Below are 20,993 nucleotides of genomic sequence, written 5' to 3' on the forward strand. Positions count from 1 at the left end.
GAGGTAGGAGGAATAATACGAACAGAGAAAAAAATCAATTGTGAGGTGGGAAAAAACCTCAAAGATCTTCAAATTCACATTACAAAAACCAGTGAACTTCCCATTCATTCACTCTTCTCCAAGCAAGACCAGACATATGAAGTTGCAGCTTGGGTAATAAAATTTTTGTTGAGCGTATCAAAAGAGAGATTTTGCTCTGTAAATATGAACCACAAATTTTATGGGGGGAAAATGATCTGAGAGAGGTTGCTTGACACTCAAGAATTTGAAACAAAATTTAGTGGGCAATTATATTTAAAGTTGTGGATTTAATTTAAAATTGGATATAATCTAATATAGATTTAGGAAATAAGGCTACTTGCCTTGATGTGTGTCTTTATTTTCAACAAGAAAGTTGCAATAAAATGAAATATCAGTCATCTCCAGAAAAGCATTTGATGCAGCACCGCAGGGGAAATTGTTACCTAAATCCTTGAACATATGAATGAATGCAGTATTTGTAATGGTGAATAAGGACTTCCAAACCTACTTGGCATTGTCTTTGCTAAAAAATCAGTTAGTGGGATGGTGAGAAGTCATCAGTCCTAGGTGTTGGAACTTCTCTTATTTGGTGTTGAATTTAACTTCAGTTGAAGAAAGCTAGAGTATGCCAGCCAAAACACGATGGTACCATGAGCAGGCTTTGTCAGTGGAGGGGTAGGGGAGGAGGTACAAATGGTACAAATGGCAGGGTCTCAATATAAATTGGGGATGCAGGGTGATGATAATTAACAATATAGAGAGGAAGAGCTGATCACCTCTCATTGGCATTGCTGGCGAGATCAAACCTGGGATACTCTGAACATTTCTGTCTGTTCATGTCCATGAAAGGGTGTAAACAGGTTTTCAGTGAAGCTGTTTTAGGAACTTTACAAAGTAAGTTTCTATGATAGCCTTTCATTAGTGAGGACGAAAAACCTTATTTCTAGATGAGGTATGCTTACAGAAGACATTTAGTATATTTTCAGTGAGAACCATAGGAGCTTGGTCTCAATGACCCTTGTGTTCCTCAGTTTCCAATCCAAACATCAAATATTCCACATAATGAAACTAAAAATAATGTGCAAATGTAATTGCTGACAAAGTTTTTAGAAGAATCAGCAGCCGAAAAGCTCTATTTTGTCTCAGATACTATAATTACGAAATGCTGCGGGAAATTTATTACACTAAATGAAAAAAAAAAAAAAAAGTACTGTTATTCCCAGGAAATAATATCTGGAAGGATGATACCATGAATATGTGAAACAAAAATTATTTTGGAAACTGATTCTTGTTTTTCTTCATTGCCATTAAAATATTCATAGTGATGTAGTGTGATTATATGAAATAGAACCTTAGGAGTATGGAAATTGTACCTAGTAATTAAGTATTTTGCAGAAAATACAGAGAGATTAACAAGCAGTGAATTACTTCTGCCTCATTTTTCTTATGTGAATTCAGTTCCTTTTCAGAAACCATTACTCAAGATAAAAATGGTATCAAACTGAGTTTTTTTGTGGCTCTTTCAGAGGTGAATACAAAGCAGTGAGCTCTCTGGCTTATTTGCCGTTATGAATTCAGCTTGCTGTCTCTCATCTTTGGTAAGGGTGGGGAAAAGTGTCAAGGAAAAAACTACTGCTTTTCACTGCTTTTCCGTAGCAGTGAAAGAAAAGCAGAAGCAGCCAGTTTGAATGCCGTGGCTTTAGTGCTCTGGAAGTGCTTCTCTTGTGTAACTGGGCTGAGGGAGAGCCTTTTTTTCTTCCCAACATCACTGCAATCAGATATATGGGTGCAGCTCTGCTTTACCGCAGCATGATGCAGTTGTGTATAGTTCAGCGTGCCCCTCTTGGAAACAGGCGGAAGGAGAGCAGCTGACCAGAGTAGGCAGAGGATGTTCATTAGAGGGTGCTTTTTTCCCCCCCTAAAGCTAAGCAGTGCGTGTGAGATTCCTGCAGCTGCACAGAAGACGGTTTCAGTGGGGCTTCAAGTTGATCCTCGGTCTGCGAGAGGAGGTGCAAACGCTCGGGCTGGCAGCTTCTGATGGGAAAAAAGCTTCCGACAGGCAGATTGCGCGTTCTCAACAGCACGGCTCAGACAGCCTTCGGGAAGATACTCTAACTGTGCTTATGGAACAACTGCTGTGGTGCTGCATATGCTGTAACCGAGCAGAAGAAATTTGCCCAGCTGCGGAATTGAATAAGTAAAAATACGTACTGAGGGGGCGAGGGAATAAAATACTCTTCGGCTAGAATTAAGTACAAGCCCCGAAGGAAGAGCAAAGGACAAAAATCTCATGGTGTGTTTTTGTTGTTTTTGTTGAGCTTTTTTTATTTTTTTCTTTTTAATGAGCTTACCTACCATGAACGGAAGAAGTGGATCTGCGGAGACTTCATTTCCTCCTCTGACCCCTCGTTTACATCACTGACTGGTGACAGTCACATCTACATACATAGTACCTGCCACTTCAGCTGCTCAGAATTATAGAAGCCTCTTTGTATGCAGCAGACATGGCTAGCCAGCAGGATTCAGGCTTCTTTGAAATCAGTATCAAATATTTACTCAAATCCTGGAGCAATAGTGAGTAGCAGAAGAATAATCTTTTCATATTATGCATTGCTTGGTAAATAGCTAGGATAACTTAAAGGATAGAATCTTAYCTTTCTGTATGTTTGTGTTGTATAAACCAAGTAATTTTTGCTTTTGTCASCTCTAAAAATCAAAATGTCAGAGATTTAAATAGGTTTCATTAACTGCAGAGGCTGTAATGAGATTGCACTAGATTTTGCTTGATTGAATTCTGAAGTTACGCTGCTTTCTGGGTCTAACAGTACATTGCAGGGAGTGCATTCCAAACAGCATTTCCTGCCTATATGTTTGTTTGATTTGTTCAGATTTTATCTAAATATTTTTTTAAATGCTGTTTTAATCACAAGAGTGTGGCATTGCTCAGAAGTTTTTATTAATTGTGCAGTGAGGTTTTTATTAATTGTGCAGTGAGGACAAAAATACAATTATTCTACTTCAGGTCCGAAAGTCATTTTAATGTGATGCGAAGCAAAACGTCAGTAGCTTATAGCTGCACTTCCCACCCTCTGTGCTTAATTTCAAAATCTTATGCAGTATTTCTATCCAGAAAGAAATCCATCTGTTTGTCTGATCCAGGCTGGGTTTTGCAGAATGTAAACAAACAGCATTTAGTCTTCCTTAGTCTTTTCAGTGTTGCTGTTCCTAATTTCCATTGCTGTTTAAATCCATCACTCTATAGAAGTTTTAGCAATATTATGTAATGAAGATGTCTGAATAAAAATTGGTGCTTGGAAATATGTTCAGATTAGATAAGGTGATAACACTGGCAGAAATTGGCTTTTTAAGTTAAAATATAGGAACATATAAAGTATGTATTTCCTCTCTGTAGAAGCCTGTATTAACAGTGCTAAATCTCCATATTTAACTGCTTTTGAAAGATAGAACATAATGTCTCTGGAAAAATCCCACTTGGTTATGTGTGCAATAAGGTTCTGATCATCCTACTATCTGTAATTTAATAATGTCTGCTTAAAAAACTAGTATTTTAAAATTCTGTGGTATAAAAAAATGACAAAATCTGCTTAATAGAAGGACAGTACCTTATGCCTGCAAAGAAATAAACAAAACACTGTGTTAGATGTGTGACATACAAGACCCGTCTTCATTACATGACATCCATAGAAACTGTATTTTTCCAGGTGATTTGTAACCTCAGTAACACTGTAGTGCTTGTTTGAATCTCTTTTTCTACCACAAGTGTGAAGCCACTAGGGAATAATAGTATTACCTAAACAGCATTGCTTATCTGCCCTCCTACAAAAACATTTCCTGCATATTCATTCAAATAAGTGATTCCACAAAGACTAGGAGAGAATTTCATGATTCAGTTACCTTTGTGGACTAATATTAATCAAATATTGAGAACATAAGTGTGTATTGTGACCACACACATTTCATAACAAGCTAGGCAGAGCTTATGACAGAAGAAAAACAAGTCAGTTTATGGTACAGAAATCAAATCAGTCCTGGCATTATTTTTGTAAGCGTTTACTCTAACTTGAAGTAAAACTAGCACTTATGAATATAAAACCAACTACATTATGGATTTAAATACAAAGTTGCATTTTGGGTTTTTTTAAAATTTTTCCTCTGTGTTGAAGTATATTGAAAGTATTTCAATATAGGAGAGATATTTCTAGTCGGAAATTAGAAGTCCTTAAGTTCTAGTTTAGGGAAATGGAAACAGTATATGAATAATTGATACTTCTGACATTCTTGTAGTGGATAAATACTCCTACTGTATCTGAAGAAACAGTAAGAGGAAATAGAGCAAATGAACCCAGGTTGCCTTAAAATTGTTGCCAATTGGGGATTTTTTTTTCTTTCATACTGGAAGGATATGTTCATAAATCTGAACATAACCTTTCTAGCTGAAAAACAAACGATTTGATAAGAAGACAGTAGGGAATTCAAAAAACCTAGGGCTTTCTTTAGCTTTGCTATGTGATGATGGGTGGAGCAGAGGAAAACACTTCCCTTGGTTGAGAAACTGCTGGGAACCCTGCACATGCATGCATGGGATCACATATTTCAGAGACTGGGTGCTGTGTCTGCACACCCAAGACCAGAAGCAAGCCATAAATTATGCTGGGGCATTTACATAGCAGCAAGAGGTCTAACATACCATTTTAAAGGAAAAGTAACTGGTTCCCACAGTATGTATGTTCCTCCAATGTTAACAGTGTGGAGGCCCATGTATGTTTCTGCAAAGGGGTATCTGTTTAAACTGTATTTATCATTTCTAGGCTTTTTAGACCCACCAAAACCAGGTTTTCCCATTGATTTGTGTTTTGGTTTACACACAGCATTGGCATTTTCTAACAGACTGCCAACCATGTCTGTTGTCTGGACTCAGTTATTCTACTTGAGATGACAGTTTTCTCTGATTTTGCTCTCTAAGGTGTTTAATAAACTAGGATTCTTGACATGCCAGGCAGAATTTCAGTTCAGTGTCACAACAGCAGTCACTGAGGTGTTCAGCTAGCATGCTGCTTGAATTTGCATGTTCATCAGCCAGCTAAGGAGGCAGGTAATTCATGGGCGATGGGGTTGGTTCATTTTAACTGTTGCACTCAGGATGATACAGTGCTGTGTTCTCAGTGAGCCTGTGCCCTTCTTCCTGGGTGATAAAAAAGCCAAGTGACAGTCTGGCCTTTGAATCATCCCATCAAACTGAGAGATCTCCAAGTACTCCTTTGTGCAGTTCCCAAGACGACTTTTGCTCTGCACATGTCCCTGAGATACCGTGCACATTGTGCTCTCTGGAAAATATTCCTATGTTGTGTTGGAAATGGAATCAGAACTGGGATTCTCTGGTTGGAAAATAAGAATAATCTAAGGGGCGTTTTTATCCATCTCATCTGTGTTTTTATGTTTTCTTAAATATTCGAGTTTTTTTGATCAGTGCTGCATTAGTCAATGCTGCATTAATTGTTTGCATTACCTCGTTTTGAAAGTACTGCTAAAATGGCTATGCCTTCGCAAGGTGAGTGGTGCCCACTTGGCCTGCTAAGATCAGTAAGCTGACTAGAATAAAATAGGGCTTACCAAAAGTAGGACAATTAAGAGTCTTTTCCTCAGATCTCTTATGGAAATACTGCAAAATACTTTTTTGTAAATAAACATTTGTAATTTATTCAAGACATAATATATTAATTCAAATGTTAAGAATTTGAAGCCTGATCTTTCCTTAGTTGTTTTTTTTTACTCTTTTGAATGAATCAGATATCTTTATTCTGAATTTAATTTCCAACTGTCTTTTTCAAATCCACAGTTTAAAAAAAATCTGAACAGAAATTTTGAAATTGAGCTACAAGAAGCTGGGGTGCCATCATCATAAACTGCAGAGAAGTCTATAAAAAATTCTACCTTTTGCAGTTCCTAGATCTGATCAGCAATTTAGTTTATTGGAGGAAAGGATTCTATAGAAGAATCTAAAAGGCACAGGTAGATGGCTCACTCACACTCTCAAGTCAGCTTCTTGTGGGCTTGTCAAAGCTGCATTTCATTGTCTCACAGTTACTGGAGACAGGTTTTAAGGTTTCTTTTTGTGTAATGAAGTGAAATGGCATATTTTGCACACAGAATATTTTCTATGGCACTTCTCATAGAAGAGAGTTATCTGCAGGACCAGATTTTAAGGATTGCAATGCTTGTTTATCTACCATTGAATAGCAGGGGGGTTTCAGTGGACTTGGATTTAATGCACACTCAGAATAAGGACTTTTCTAGTATCAGAACTTCAGGTCTCTTTCCCATGGCCCATACTTCCTTGCCTTCTTCCATAGTGGCCAGCACTCACACCAAAATCCTCACATCCTCATCCTCTCCATCTTAGTGCTGTACAAAGTCCGTTGCTCAGTCCTGCTACCACACAGTGTTTTCCTTCTCTATGTGCTCCTTGTGCCCAGTCCCTGGAGCAGTGGTTGGCAAAAGCTGCTTCTTGCTGGCAAGTTGTGATCACTTCAGGGACAGCCCAGTCCTGGGGGCGCACAGACGCCCAGATCAGCTCAGCTGCTGCTGGTGTTCCTCCAGCACAGAAACACTCCACAGCACTCCCAGTGGGATCTCTGGCTCCTCCACAGCTTGCGTGTCATGTAGCGAGCCGAACACAGGGCTAGCATCAAAACAAGTTCTGGGGTCAAAAGAGCATCAGGCATCAGAGAAACTTCCCAGTGGCCAATGTGAAGCCTGAAGGGTTGCCAGCTGCCATGTGGTAAGCCATGTTCTGTTCTTCTCTTGAAGATACGTTTCTACCATGTCAGGAAAAGGAATTAATGAAGAACATTTAGTCATTCATTAAATAAACTATCTGCAGGCAAATGTAGACCTCTCTAAGGCTGAATGCACTGAGCACACCATGCTAGTGATTTGTAGCAAGATAACAATCAAGGAAAGAGGCTCCTTTGTGTTTCTCAGTGCCCCCTGGTACAAACACACCTACTGAACAAGGAGAATCTATTCTTCCTTCCCATTTCTCTTGCTCTGGCATTCTCTACTCTTGTAGGCCCAAGTAATCTGATTCCAGAAGCTGATGTGCTGCAAACTCACACCACAGGGAGAGGATCAGTTCTTGCCTGAAGCAGGCTGGGAAGGAACAGGGCCAGTGGCTGCAGTGACCAGACCCAGGAACTGGGACCCCCCCCGCCGTGTGTCTTGCTGGCTGCTGAGGTCTCTCCCTGCTACACCTGCAGAGAGCTGGCCCTTCCACTGCCTTTGGGGAGCCCTGGGCACGAAGGTTCAGCATCTACTCATGTCTTGGCATCTGAGTCTGCCTGGGACAAGGGATGCCATTAATTTGAGCTGTTGTGCTGCTTGAAGGGGATTGATTGCTCTGTCTGTTGAGCCTGAAGGGAGGGTGCTTAGTGTATTCTTCAGCTCTAAGTAGTCTGTGATTGTCAGCAGTAGTGTCTTGCTTGATAATGGTGACTGTTATCCTCCAGGAACTTAGTTTATATTTATCTGCAGATCTGATCCCTAGGGAGAGGTAGTAAACCATAATGGTTAGGCTGTTTGTGTTCTAGTTGTACCCATTTCAGAATTTGCATTTTGACATGGTTCTTCTCAGAAGTAACGGAAAGTGAAAGTTTTATGACTTTGGAAACCTGAGAACTCTTTAAAAAAGGATTTTTTGTTTATTTTGATGTTTGCTACTCTGTTCAGAACATGCCAGAAGTGTTTCTACCGTACCAGGAGGGAAAAAAAGGATGAGCAAATTCTTTACTGCAAAATTCAATTGGTTTGTAGAATGAGTTTCGTTGTCATGAAAAAGTTTGAATTACTACAGTAAAAATCTACAAACGCTTTGACTACAATATGGTGCATAAATTTTGTGGTGAAACTTCAAAACACCAAAATATAAGATTATCTGGAAACTAGGCTTAGATAATTTCTGGTAGATACTCCATAAAGGTTTTAAGTATTTTACTTGTGGTAAAAACAAAACTATTCTGTTATACTGTTTGTATTCACTTTGAGTGATTAATTTGTGATAYTCTTGATTTTATCAAAATACCAGCAGTTTCTTTTGTTCCAGTATTGCCAGTTATTATTCAAAAGGATCAGGGAAAGAACTAACACTTCTTTTGTGTCCTCTATTCATATAAAATACCGTTGACTAAGCTGTGGTATCTTTTATTTTTATATGCCTATATAAATACAAAAACTAGAAATATGCAAGAGGGGTTATATGTAAATCTAAGGAAAGTGATAATAAACAGGTTACCTTAGGAGTACAAAATGTTTAAAAATTATTAATGGAGAATATAAGCTATTACATTATATTATGTTAAATTGCTACTTAACAGTCCTTTGTATTTTCTCTGGTTTTGATACACTCATTTCATTAATAGCTTAAACTCTTTTTTGTGTATTGACTTGGGGGCAGTAGAAAGCAGGCTCCACACCTACAGAATTACAGTTGCATATTTGTCTAACTTTATTTTTTGTATGCATTCCTGAGTTTTTAAACAATTGGAAGCTACACTGATACTTGCTGTGAGTTGGTAGCCCTGTAGAGACTGAATTCCTGTGGGTGTTGAAACCATGAATGGCAACATGGCAGTAGCTGTGCCTGGGAGAGGCAGTCTCATCCCAGCCTCTTATCCCTGTCCCCATGCTCCTACCCCTTCTTCCTCACCAAAATTACCTATCGAGTTGATATCCTGCAAGTTGAACTTTCTAAAATGGTGTAGGTGCTGGTGTCAGCATGAGAAAACGAGTGAGAGTATGCTGCTAGGGATGGGAGGCCATTCTGGCTGATTCCTGATGTTGGACTGGTGGAACTGTATGGTAAATTGTATTTACTTTAATAGTGACTCCTGTACTTATGGCTGCTTCTAAATATTGGTTAGACTTCTTTCTTACCTATAGAAGGAAGAAGGCAAGTCTAACCTTTTCATTCATCTTTTTAGAGGATCAGCAATGAAGCTGTTGCTATTGTTTCCATAATAAATTTGGACTGCAGAATAATTTCACAGACATAAGTAGCTGAGTTATTTGTGAGTTGGTAATTTTTCAGTCACTGCAGTTACCTAAACTAGATTAGAATTAACTGTTCATGGAAAGCAAATCCCTTTTGCTCAAGTATTCTTCCTTCTGAATCATCTGATCCTTTGTCTATTGCATTAGCTAAAAGGAATACTAAACATAGTGTTCAAACTTCACAGCAGTTCTATCAGTGAGATATTTTAAGTTCTTTTATTTCACATTTTTAAGAATGTAAATAGAAAGATGTTCAATAGTGTGACAAAGCAGGACAAAACATTTGCTGACTGGCTCATCATCCTGCTGAGAGCTGGAAACTAGAGCTGGCAGTGAAGGAGCATTATGAGTCATAGCTCAGTTAGATGGCAGTGAACAGGGATGGAAAACAAAGGATACAGGGCAAAAGGAATGAGAGAAATGTCAGGAACTGTTAAACAGGACAGAGAGACATCCTTTTATATATTATATGCATGCATTAAGTGTATATATACAAATACATGCATTATGGAAAACGTTCAGGAAGAAGTCAGGTTCTGCATTCAGTCATAAGTTACGACATCATAGCAATAGAAGTCTTGTTGTTAACAGCTCATGTAGCTGGGATGCTGAGTGATGGGATGGATGGATGGATGGATGGATGGATGGATGGATGGATGGATGGATGGATGGATGGATGGATGGATGGATGGATACAGGCTCTTGAGGAAGGACCTATGGGGAAATAAGGAGTGGAACTTGCAGTCTTTGTGAAGGATGGGTATGGAGCTCTTCTATGGGATAGATGGGTGATAATGTGCTGGAGAGTTTGTGGGTCAGGATTGGAGCAGATGACTTGCAGTGTTACAGGGTGATGGTGGGAACCTGTTACAGGCCATTGATCAGGGTGAGGCTGTGTAGAAAGTCTTTGAGCAGCTTGAAGAAGTTCATGAATTGTTGATGTTGGTTTGTGTGGGATACTTGAACTCCCTAATGTCTGCTGGACACAGGCAGTCATGATTGCTTGAGTGTTAGAAGTAACTTCATGAATTACAATGGACCAAATGGGTGCAGGGCAGCTGTTTCTGTTATCATTAACATGGAAGACCTGACTGGAGCTCAAAATCCTGAGAAGAGTGGGGGTAGAGTGGCAGAGTACATACCCTGGACTTCAGGAGAGCAGATTTCAGTTTTTGAGATTTCAGAAATTATTAGGGGGGATCCCATAGGAGGCAGCTGTGAAAGGCAAAGGAACTGAGAGGTCTTTGAGGTCAGCATCTAACAAGAACAAGAATGAACCCCTCCCTACTTAAGGAAACAAGTAGTCATATGGGAAGACTGGCTTGGTTTATCAGGGACCTCTTGGCTGAGCTCCAGTGTGAAAAAGGTGATATATCCAAGGCAGAAGTGTGATTTGGCTGCAAAGGAGGAATTTATAGACATTGCCTGGGCATGTCTTGGAACTGACTGCCCAAGTCATTGCCTGACTGTGCTTGGAAATGCAAAACGTGATTGGAGGTGGGATTTGTAGGGGATATCAAAGTGAAGAAGGAGAGTTGCTTGTGCTTCATTGTTGGTAAAAGACTGAACAGGGGCGATGTGGACCCATCGCTGAACGGGGCAAGGAATTTAGTGACAGTGGACTGAAGTACTGAGCGACATTTCTGCCTCTGTCTTCAGCAAGATGGTCTCTCTGGCCTCTGTTTGCCATGAGCTGCCTTGTTATGGCGCTGCTCAAAGAGGCAAAAGTAGAACTTGAGCAAGTTCAGAGTTCAGAAGCCCAGACTCTCTTCTTTGCAGGAACTACTGAGAAGCCTGACAACTCCTTACCTATTTATGATCTTCCATATATTGCCAATTATAGTCACATTCAAAACTGAGGGATGGCAGAGATTTTCCTTTCACAGCAAAGAGCAGAGCTTGCTGAAACAAGCCCCTGAATGAAACATCTGAGAAACATCGGCCTCCTAGTTTGCTCTCAGCCAAGTCACAGCAGTTTCACTGAGTTACTGAATGCCACTTTCTATCTCGTCTGTGTGAGAGATCCCAAATATAGAGACACCCCCAAAAACACTGATGTTTGTGCATAATATAAGATCATTGATACAACTGGTGTTAAAGGTGCCTGAAAGATTCAGCTTTGTCATGTCTCAGAAGAGAGATTTTGGGGCTCTTTTCAGGACACCAGTTTGATGAGAAATCTGAGTGTTGTTTTGTAAATACTGTGGGATCACTATAGTGACAGTATCACATTTCTGTAGGAGGATACATTGCTGATAACAATCTTAATTAGGTGTTTGAAGCCGTAGCAGAAAAGTTTCGCTCATTAAAAAGGGGGAGGCCCTTTTGGGAGACATGCTATGCAGTCTTTATTCTGGATACTTTTTATGCTTTCAGAAATTTGCAGTCATCACATGTAGTGCTAATGCATACAAGTTGAGAGACTGCTGTGGTTTTTCACTAGTTCAGTGAGAGGGTGAGAAATCACAGTTTGTCTATGGCCAAAATGTGAAGATGTTAGATGGATTAGTATCAGACAAGGACTGATCAAAAGAATTCATTAGATCTTGATTTTATTTATAATCATGAAGTTGCAGACGATTTTAGTTTTATTTTGAAAGGCTTGATTTTGACTTGTGCATCATTTATATTCCCTTGAATTCTTAAGTAGTACATGGCACAGCACAGAATTGTGCCAAAGATATTGTTTTGAAGGAATTCTCCTATAACTGGGTGAACATTATGCTATCACTTTTTCCTAATCTCAAGTTATTTATCTTCTCTCTCTCTGTAACTTGAAGTCTCAACTTGTATGTGGAGTAAATTGAACTTCAAAGGATGTCCATTTATAAATTTGTTTTGATACTGATTTCCTTGAACAATTTTTTTTAGAACAAAATACACAGAATTATCTTTCTTATTCCATTTCTGATTATCATTTATGAGTGCCTCTGAATAGGTGAATTAATCTTTTTTTTAATCAAAGGTTACCTGGGTAGAGTTCTTGCTGAAGTTCTTCTTGAGAAGTTTGCAGAGTAGATTTTTGCATATACTCACAGTAATGCATTGTAATATGTTTTCATAATGAGGTTTATTCTGTGCATATTAATGAACTATCAAGTGCTGAAAGTTGTCTTAACTATCTGACATCAGGTTTGGCAATTCACTCTCTTGTAACTGGAATTGCTTTAGAGTGGAAGCAAATTGCTTTCCAGTGGAAGCAAAGCTTATTCAGCCTACCTGCCTGTTTTTGGACATATTAACCAAATTCAGAACAATTCAGAGAAGGGCAGATTATTAAAGATACCTAAGTTTCTAAGAATTTGTAAATGGAGGCTGTTAAGTAGTGAAGAAGGAATCTCAGCTGTTGAAAAATGGCTGCATGAACCTTCTGCCTTCTTAGACTCATGGAAATCCTTGCTGTAACAGCCTTCCTAAATACCCCAGCTGTGAAACAAGCTTCAGTCACACCTTTGAGAGGATTGCACACAAAACTCACAGTGTTGCCTATTTAAAACTATATTCACAAGATGCAAATTGACATTCATTAATTCAGGTGCCAGGAAACTGCTGCAAATAACTTGGTTGCAATGGTCTCTATTATAATAATATTCATACACTGCTTCCCATCTGGAAGCTTTACAGACTTAAATTCTTTAAGCATTATTACATGAATAAGAAAGATTGCTTTATTGCTCTTCCTCGGCAAATCAAAACAGAGAAATTAACTGAGAAACACATATTCTGTGTTAGATCTGGAAATGAACCCTGTCTTCTATTTTTGTACTGGGAGAACCCTTTCTCCTTCACATTCTTGCTAGCCAAGTGACACACTGTGAAATGTGACTCAGCCAGTTAACATATATAATGAGATTTTTAATTGACAGTAAGTAGTTATAATTTTCATATGGAAATGTCATTGGATTGTTTTAAATTCCACAACATGCATATTTGTTGCTACTGCTGTCTTAAATGAAAATTACTTAGCTGTATTTCTTTTTCTATGAAGGCAGATGTTTGAAACAAATAACCTCACCCCACCCTTTATCTCTGTGCCGTCTGAACCAAATCTAGGTGGTTATTTTGATTTTTGTTTTATTGCTCATAGGCAGGAAATGAGTACTTGATCAAGAGCATTTCTGATTCTCTGGGAATCAGAAGTTGGAATGTATCACATTTTTGAAATACAGAAGCCATCAGGCTTTGCAGTAAATTGGGCAAAATCTCAGTGTGTCCATGGTGAATCTTTAACAAATATGTCATAAAAAAAAAGATTAAAATATTTTCAAAGGGAATGTGAAATAAAAAAAAATTGATTGTTTTTACTCATTTGTCTGTCATGTATTCAAGAGCTAAGGGATAGGACAGGTACAAATGGGTGTTACAGTGACCTGCAGTCTTCCATGGCAATGGAAATTACTGGGATAATGGAAATTACTGAAATAATGGAAATTACTGTTTTAATGCACTTTTAAAAACTGTTAATACAGACAGGTTGGAACTTTTATTTAAAAAAATAGGAAAAAAAAATTAATGATTATGTGTCTATTGCTCTGCCTACTTTGTTATGTAAACATTTCTTTTCCTGAGCTCTGCAGTTTGTCCTAAAGCACTTCTAAACTTAATGTCCCTGAAGGTGAATTTTAGCATTTTCTGCAGTAATGGTTCTGCCCTCTGTAATAATGAGAAAATGCAAAAAAAAAAAAAAAAAGTGTTGTTTGTTCATGTTAAAAATTCTCTTGTTTGGGAATGGATGGGGGACAGAGACCTTACAGCCAACTGCTTCTGTAAGGTAACTGCACAAAGAAAGTGATGGCAGAGGGGTGTGAATCTGCACTAAAAGCCCAGCAAAGAGCCGTGGGAACAAAGGGAGAAGAGTCAGGGGAATTGTTATGGGGAAGGAATCAGAAGTAGGGGAACTGATACTTCCCAGTCAGTGAGAGTAGAAATTTGAGAGTGGCTGGTGTGAGATGTAACCGTGGGGACACTCGAGATTGGTGGTGAAGGGATAGGGACGAAGGAGGAATGGGATGGATGGGGTTAAGAGGCTGGAAGGGTGAGATGAGCCATGTTTAGGTGGGCAAACAGTGCATGGGAGTCTGGAACTGGAATAGGGAGCCTGAAGTGGGGAAGACACAGCCATGGGAATACACCAGATTGTAGAGATGGAGTAAGAAAAGAGCAGCTGGGGAGATGGGGGAGGTGAGAGACAGAGAAATCCCCTCCCAAGAGCAGAATGCAGTACAGGAGACCTGATTTCCATCTTACATCCTTCCTTTACAGCACATCTTTCCATCACAGGGTATGCCTTCCTTTGCCTCAGTGCTTGGGTAGCCAGAAAGTCTTAAATATTGTCAGATGAGGAGAACAGCAAGTGACTTGTGCATGGTGTTAAGGTAACTGGGTCTACAGTTGGTTCATTTGGCATCAGATTAACCATAAGTCCTCTGTATTACCTCACTTCTGAAAGCCTGAGGAAAGCACATAGATACACTAAAAAATGCCCTTACAGCTTGTTATTCTATTTATTAGTACCTGTAATGCAGTAGCAGGTAACTTCCTAATGGACTTTGTCTCCCATATAGGAGGTAGTGTCTAATAAAATTATAAAAACTCTTTTGTGATAGCATTTCCCAGGGGAGGGTATCAGATGGATCTGGGTGCTTTTGACAGAGATCTTAGTGGAATGAAGAAACAAACCTTGTATTTGGGTACTAGGAAATGTTTCAGTGTCACTCAGCTTACATTCAAGTTTTATGATAGTTTTATGAGCAAAGTGCTAAAAGCTGGCATGAGGCACTGTAAATATTAAAGTATCCTCGTGGATGGTTTGTTATCACATTAGATTGAGCTAAGCAAGATTGTGTACTACAGGGATGGACTGTAGGCTTTACTTTATCTCCTCATCAGGGATTTGAAAGAAGGTAAATAGCATGTTGTGACATTTAAGTATATAAGTATTAGGAATGAAAAAAGAGAAAAAAGAATAAGCAAATGAAATAAGGAAATATTTAGCGTAAAAATCTGAAAATTTGTTTACCATGTGGATCTGTAAATGTCTTTCAAGATAGAATTTATTTTTAGAACATGAGAAAACCAGACTGGCTACATCCTTAAATTGTAGTGTAAGGGCCGGCTCTTCACTAGAAGGGGAGAAATAGGATTTCTCACTCCAGCTGCAGTGACAGAAGGTCCATGTATATGCATAGCTGCTCCTGGGCCAATTCCCAGCTCTGTTTTGCCCAAAGTGGGAATTCCAGGTGACTGACTGTACAGTGGAGCTCTGAGAATGGCATTTATAAGTAAGGGTTTTTCATTTATTTGAGGACAAGCAGTAATCTTTCAAGGAGTAAAATGGAAGCATCACACTGCTGGCAAGTTAGATATTTATTTAAATTTATCATGTGCTTTGATATTAATAGATACTTAGAAGGACTATCTGCCTGATATTAATATCATTGTTTCTAGATCACCATAAAGTCTGTTACTAATTTCTGTGGTAATTTCCTTGTTACAGGAAGGAATCTATTCCTATAAGGTGATATGATAGTTTCTTGAAACTTGCTGCCACTGATTTTAATCAAGCATTTTTCTCTGTTAAGTACAAAGAGGTGTATAATATTGCCACGAACCACAGGAAAGACGACGCAGGGAAGCAGGTCCAGGTTCTTCTTTATTAACTCCTCTTACCAGCAAACTAGCACAAGTTATATACACTTTTCTTATCTCCCACACATGCAGTTACACCAATCACACACGCCTCAGCCAATCACATGGCCAGGCAGCTTCCAATGTCCACACGCCATGATCCTTGCTCTAWTTGGTTACTTATTTTCACTTGACCAATCCTGTTTACCTCCGTGGCTGGCTGCGTCAGCTAGTACCTCCTAACACTGAGTCCGATCCCACACTGCGTCCGAGCCCAGCCCCCACACACAGCTGTAAAATAGCCAGGGCTCCCCCATAATATTTTTCAGAATCGCTTGCACAGCTGGYGCACTTACCAAATTTCAACCTTACTGGTAAATTTTCCTAAAGTCTGTCTGACTGGGGTGTCATGCATTTTAAAGATTATGTTTGTGGTTATGATATTCTTGGAGCATGACTTTTTGTAACAAAATTTTCAGTTTTATAATATTAAATCCAGGAAGAACATGGGTATTATTTACATTTATTAGGTTGGATATGTTTACCTGCTTTATAGGAGCAGAATTTGAAACATTTGGTTGAAAGGTTCAGATCCATAGATTATTCTTATATATATGTGTGTGTGTGTGTGTGTGTAAATATAAATATGATAATTATTTATGCCTTTCTAATTGATATGATCTCCAGTCAATGAACTCCTCCAACACAAGTGGGGATTGAACACTAAACTTCATTAAACACAAGTGATCCAAGTGATCAATGATAGTCTTTTTCAATATCATTTTTCTGGTTTGAATTATGCAGTCTTAGACATTTTGGATTCAAATGACAGGTATGATTTTCCATAGACTGTAGAAGAACTGGCACAATGTCCTGAAAATCTAATAACTATCTGCACTGATAATTTAATTTAAGTGAGATATACTGARCAGCATTTTCAGAAAGCTAAATACTGTCCTAAGGCTTTTTCATGGAAAACTAGAGTATTTAACTATTTACATCAGTGGAATTGGAATTAGATTGATTTCATTAAAAAAAAAAAAAAACCACAAAGTTTATTGTAAATTTAATGTATTAGTTATTTCACATTAAGTTTTTTTAAAGGTTGGAGATGGGAATTCAAAACCTTGACGTTCAGTTAAGCATTTAACCCCAAACTGCCATGTTCTGGGTGAGTTTTTTACCCATTAAGCTGTTACATAAAAAGCTGTTACAGCCAAATTGAAAAGGAGAGGAGCTGCTTCTCTGTTCTGCTTTGAAGATTTGAAATTGCCCGACAATGTGAGGTTCCTGTGGGGTTGTATCCAAGGCAGTTTTGGGTCCAGGTCAGCTATTATGGATCCTGTTCTGAGATGCTGCTTTATCCCAGTAAATTTACCAGTAGATTTTACCCAGGTTTACCCAGATGGTTGATCATTTGGGTCATTTTTTATGGTTTCTGTTTCACAGGCTGGGTTTAAGCACTCAACTTCTCAGTTGATGAGCCCTAGTGAAAGTGTCCTGGAAATGCCACGTTCCCACAAAGGCGATGTCTGGCTGACAACATGGGGAAAATTTCTGTGTACACACAGAAAGAAGTGTCACTGCTGGTGTTTAAATTCTTAATGTGTTAACAGCCTTATGTACCATTTCAGGTACATGAGGTTCATGCTTCGTATCATTTTGTGCATGCTTTCTTACTGACAAAGACGTTCATTCTCATGGGGTTGCCATGAGGTGTTGATCATGTGGATCTGGGAATAATAACCGATTATGCTAATATAGCTTGTCATTGTTTTTGAGGTGATGCCCCATAACAACATCTGATGCTTGTAACTAATGGAATTTATGGTAAGATCACAGTTTATGGAACAGCACTGGAAAAATTGCCTATACTCTTCACTTTGAATTCTCTGATTACATACCTATTACCAAAACCCTTTGTGCATTTTTTACGTCGATTTTATTCAGGTTTTAATGTCTTTCTGCAGTAATAATCAGGAGTTTCTAACAGAACAAATCTGGCATATTCACTTAATGCTAGAAATACATGATTTTCTTCTGAGTTCTTCTGACCCTTTTGGAGCCACGACTTTGTTACTTGGTTCCCTTTGGACAGAGGAAGCACAATTGCCTGGATTTGGTGAATTTCTTTGGTGCCACGTGGAAAGAATGAAAATAATTATGTTCAATAATTAGAATACAAGATTCTGTAATACATATGGCATTATCACATTCTTTCTTAATATACAATTTTCTTAAACCATTTCATTTCAGACTGTGCTACTGTACAAGAAAGTCTTGGATCTTTGTATTTATAGAGCAGATGACCAGGGCTTTGTTGGTGATCTGTAACATGCACGATAGCATTTTTCAGGTTCTGCCTTCATGTGCATGTGTACATATTTTCAATAAGCATTTCAGCCATGATTCTTCTGTGCTCCTCAGGCAATGGAATATGACTTTGCTGGAGCACATCACTGCACTTTCACAGAGATTCACTTTTCTGTGTAAGCATTCTCTTAAGGCAAACCATTGGTTTGTATGGTTATAATTTTTACAAATAAAGCATATTTTTAAATTATTCTGGCACTGTACTCTAAAATGCAAAAACCAAATCATCAGAGTACATTGGCTTCACTTTTATGTTCTCTTGAGGTATGTTCTACAAAACAATGCTTAAAATCAGCCTGTTTTGGTAAAGCATGTTTGACAAGCAAACCATCAGAGCAAGATATCATTATATATATCACAAAGATAGTCTGATCACCCATTTATATTTGTACCTGGATGTACAAAGAGAAATAAGGTATTGACAGGAATTCAGACTTCTGCTTCTTGATAGTTTCCAGATTAGAGAAAAAAGAATCCTTCGTACAACATCTGTATCCTAGTTTTACCAATGAGAGATTGTTCTCAGCACTATGTTTTCTACTAATATATTCAACTAGTCATAAATTATACAACCAGAGAAAAACCTTATGTCATCCAGTCTGTTCTCCTCATAGAACAGGCTTTATGGCTTCTCTGAATTAATTTCTGTTTGAGCCAAAGCACATCTTAAAAAAAATCTTAGTTTAAAATTTCCAATAATGGAAGAATCAGCACCAGACTTAATGGCATTCTGGCGGTTAATTTTCCTCCCTTTGTGTTTAACTTCTTTAATGCATTTGTCTAGTCTAAAATTCCAGGCATTGGATGTTACTGAACAAAAAGCTGTCTCTTAGCAAATTTCTGTTCCCGATAGTCATGCTTAATAGGCATGGAAATCATCTCACCTAGCTTTCAAGCATCCTTGGTGTTTCTCTTTTACATCTTACACAATCAAGCCTGCTTTTACTGATAACCAGTGAAGAGATACTGGGGTACAGCTCAAATGAGCTGCTTTAGTTATGTTTATTGTAATGAATCACACCTTGGAAGTGCCTGAGTGCTTGTGTTGTCTAAAAAAGGTGTTTGGGGGTAAGAGGCTCCATGAAATACATTTTGTAAATAAGTACCATTGTAGGAGAAATAAGTGCAAATTCCTGCCATTAGAGGATATGACTGTTTAACTTTCTCCTGCTCAAACTAAACTAAACTTCTAGGGAACTTCTGCAGCTCTGAGTTTAAGTTGCCCTTCCCAAATGTCCTCTAGTTTACCAGCATCTTTTCTCAAGTTGCAGACTCCAGAACACGATTGAGCATCCTGCAGTGTTTGCAGAGCCACTGACAGTGCAGAAGTAGAGCTTTCCTGCTTTTCGTTTTTTTCATACTGCTTGAAAAGCTCTCCATAGCTCTTCAGGTCACAAGAATAGCAGCCTGTTTTCAACACATTAGTCATCCTGGTCTCGGGCCTTTTTTCATCATCAGTGTTTCCAAGGAATAGAAAGAATAGAAGGCCTTATTCTGTCTGTGCGGCCTTGTTTCTGGCTATGCAATGCTTCGTACATTAGAATTAATATCTCATCTATTATTTGTTTTATTTAATTTTGAAATACTAATCAAAGAGTAGAAGGACCTTTATTTGTTATTTTTTCTGTCTGTCACTCAATTTGTGTTTTGCCTGTAAACCCTGTAGGAAAGTTTTTCTTTTGTGTCATTAGTGGTAAGGATAATTAGTGTAGAACCAAGAACTGGCATCTGTACTTCCATTAGAAGTATGTTCATTATAGGGTGATTCTTCCTTAATCTATACTGAGAAGTACCTGTTACCTATCTTTTAATCTATATTTGTTGTGAACGTTCATTATACAGTTTGGTAAGATTCTAATCCAATTGCCAAGCAAATATACCAGACTACACTTTCAGCCTTGTTAACCGAATTTATTATCTCATTAAAAAACATATTTAATTTAATAAAATTTACTTTACATAAAGCTATGATTATGGCATTCTATTATCATACTTTGATTCTTTATTAATCAGATTATGCCATTTGATATGCCAGGGTTGAGTATCAGGCCAGCTGTGCTGTGGTTCCCTGGATTGCCCTTGCTGACACTTGAGAAAATCTGATACCACATTAGTTTTGTCCCAGCCCTCAGGAATACTGAATTTCCCTTTGAATATACTTTTAAAAGAACTTTTATTATTTTCAGATTTGATGAGGCTCTTTGGTTTTTCTAATGAATTACTCTGTTTTTGCAGGGTTTAAGCTGTTTATTTGAAAAACGCAACATGAACCCTAGGATTCTTTCTTTATTTTCATAAATAAATTACACAGGGTTCATCTCTATAGGTGTCTGTTCCTCTCCAAATTTAATAACACATTTCTGGTATTCCAAAACATTTAGATGTTTCAATACATGGAAGGAGTTTTCTGTCATGGCCCACTGACCAGCATGAGAGCAATGTCCTTTCCATGTTGTATTTGGTATTTGCAAGTGTCCAATCATGCAGAAGGCCCCATGGACAGCAGCTAAATGCCATGCACTCCACATATCTGTTCAAGTGAAAGTTTTTTACTGGGCAGCTGCACTTGAGCCAAATTTTCAGAAACCTTCACTGAGCTCATGTGGTAGAAGACATTAACTTGTATTTCAGTCACCACAAAAAGTATTTATGTCTACCAAAGTCACTGGAGTCACTGGAGTCACTGTCTACCAAAGCAGCAAACATCTGCATTTGCATTTTTTTGTTTGTGGCTAAGAAGCAAATGAACTCACTTTCAAAGAATTGTTAATGTAATGTAATAAAGCATTATTACATACTATAGCATCAAAATTGGCCTGTGGCCAATAAAAAACAGCTGTAAGCAAAGAGGCCAAATAACATTTAATATGGAAGACAGACAATGTTAGGAGTGTGCTGCTGCAGCC

The 20,993-nt window shown here is 38.3% G+C and overlaps 1 protein-coding gene across 1 annotated transcript in view; it reads left to right on the plus strand.

The window, feature by feature from the left end:
* The first annotated feature begins 1,884 nt into the window (after positions 1–1,884).
* Positions 1,885–20,993, plus strand: part of LOC130584612 (protein furry homolog) — a 141,041-nt gene continuing 121,932 nt past the window's right edge. The window contains exon 1 of the mRNA XM_057384698.1: positions 1,885–2,595. Coding sequence (XP_057240681.1) covers positions 2,526–2,595 — 70 coding nt within the window. The 5' untranslated portion in view covers positions 1,885–2,525. The remainder of the gene's footprint in view (positions 2,596–20,993) is intronic.

Source organism: Malurus melanocephalus, unplaced genomic scaffold (assembly GCF_030028575.1).
Source record: "Malurus melanocephalus ecotype Western Australia unplaced genomic scaffold, MMel_1.1 scaffold_735, whole genome shotgun sequence".
Lineage (NCBI taxonomy): Eukaryota > Metazoa > Chordata > Aves > Passeriformes > Maluridae > Malurus > Malurus melanocephalus.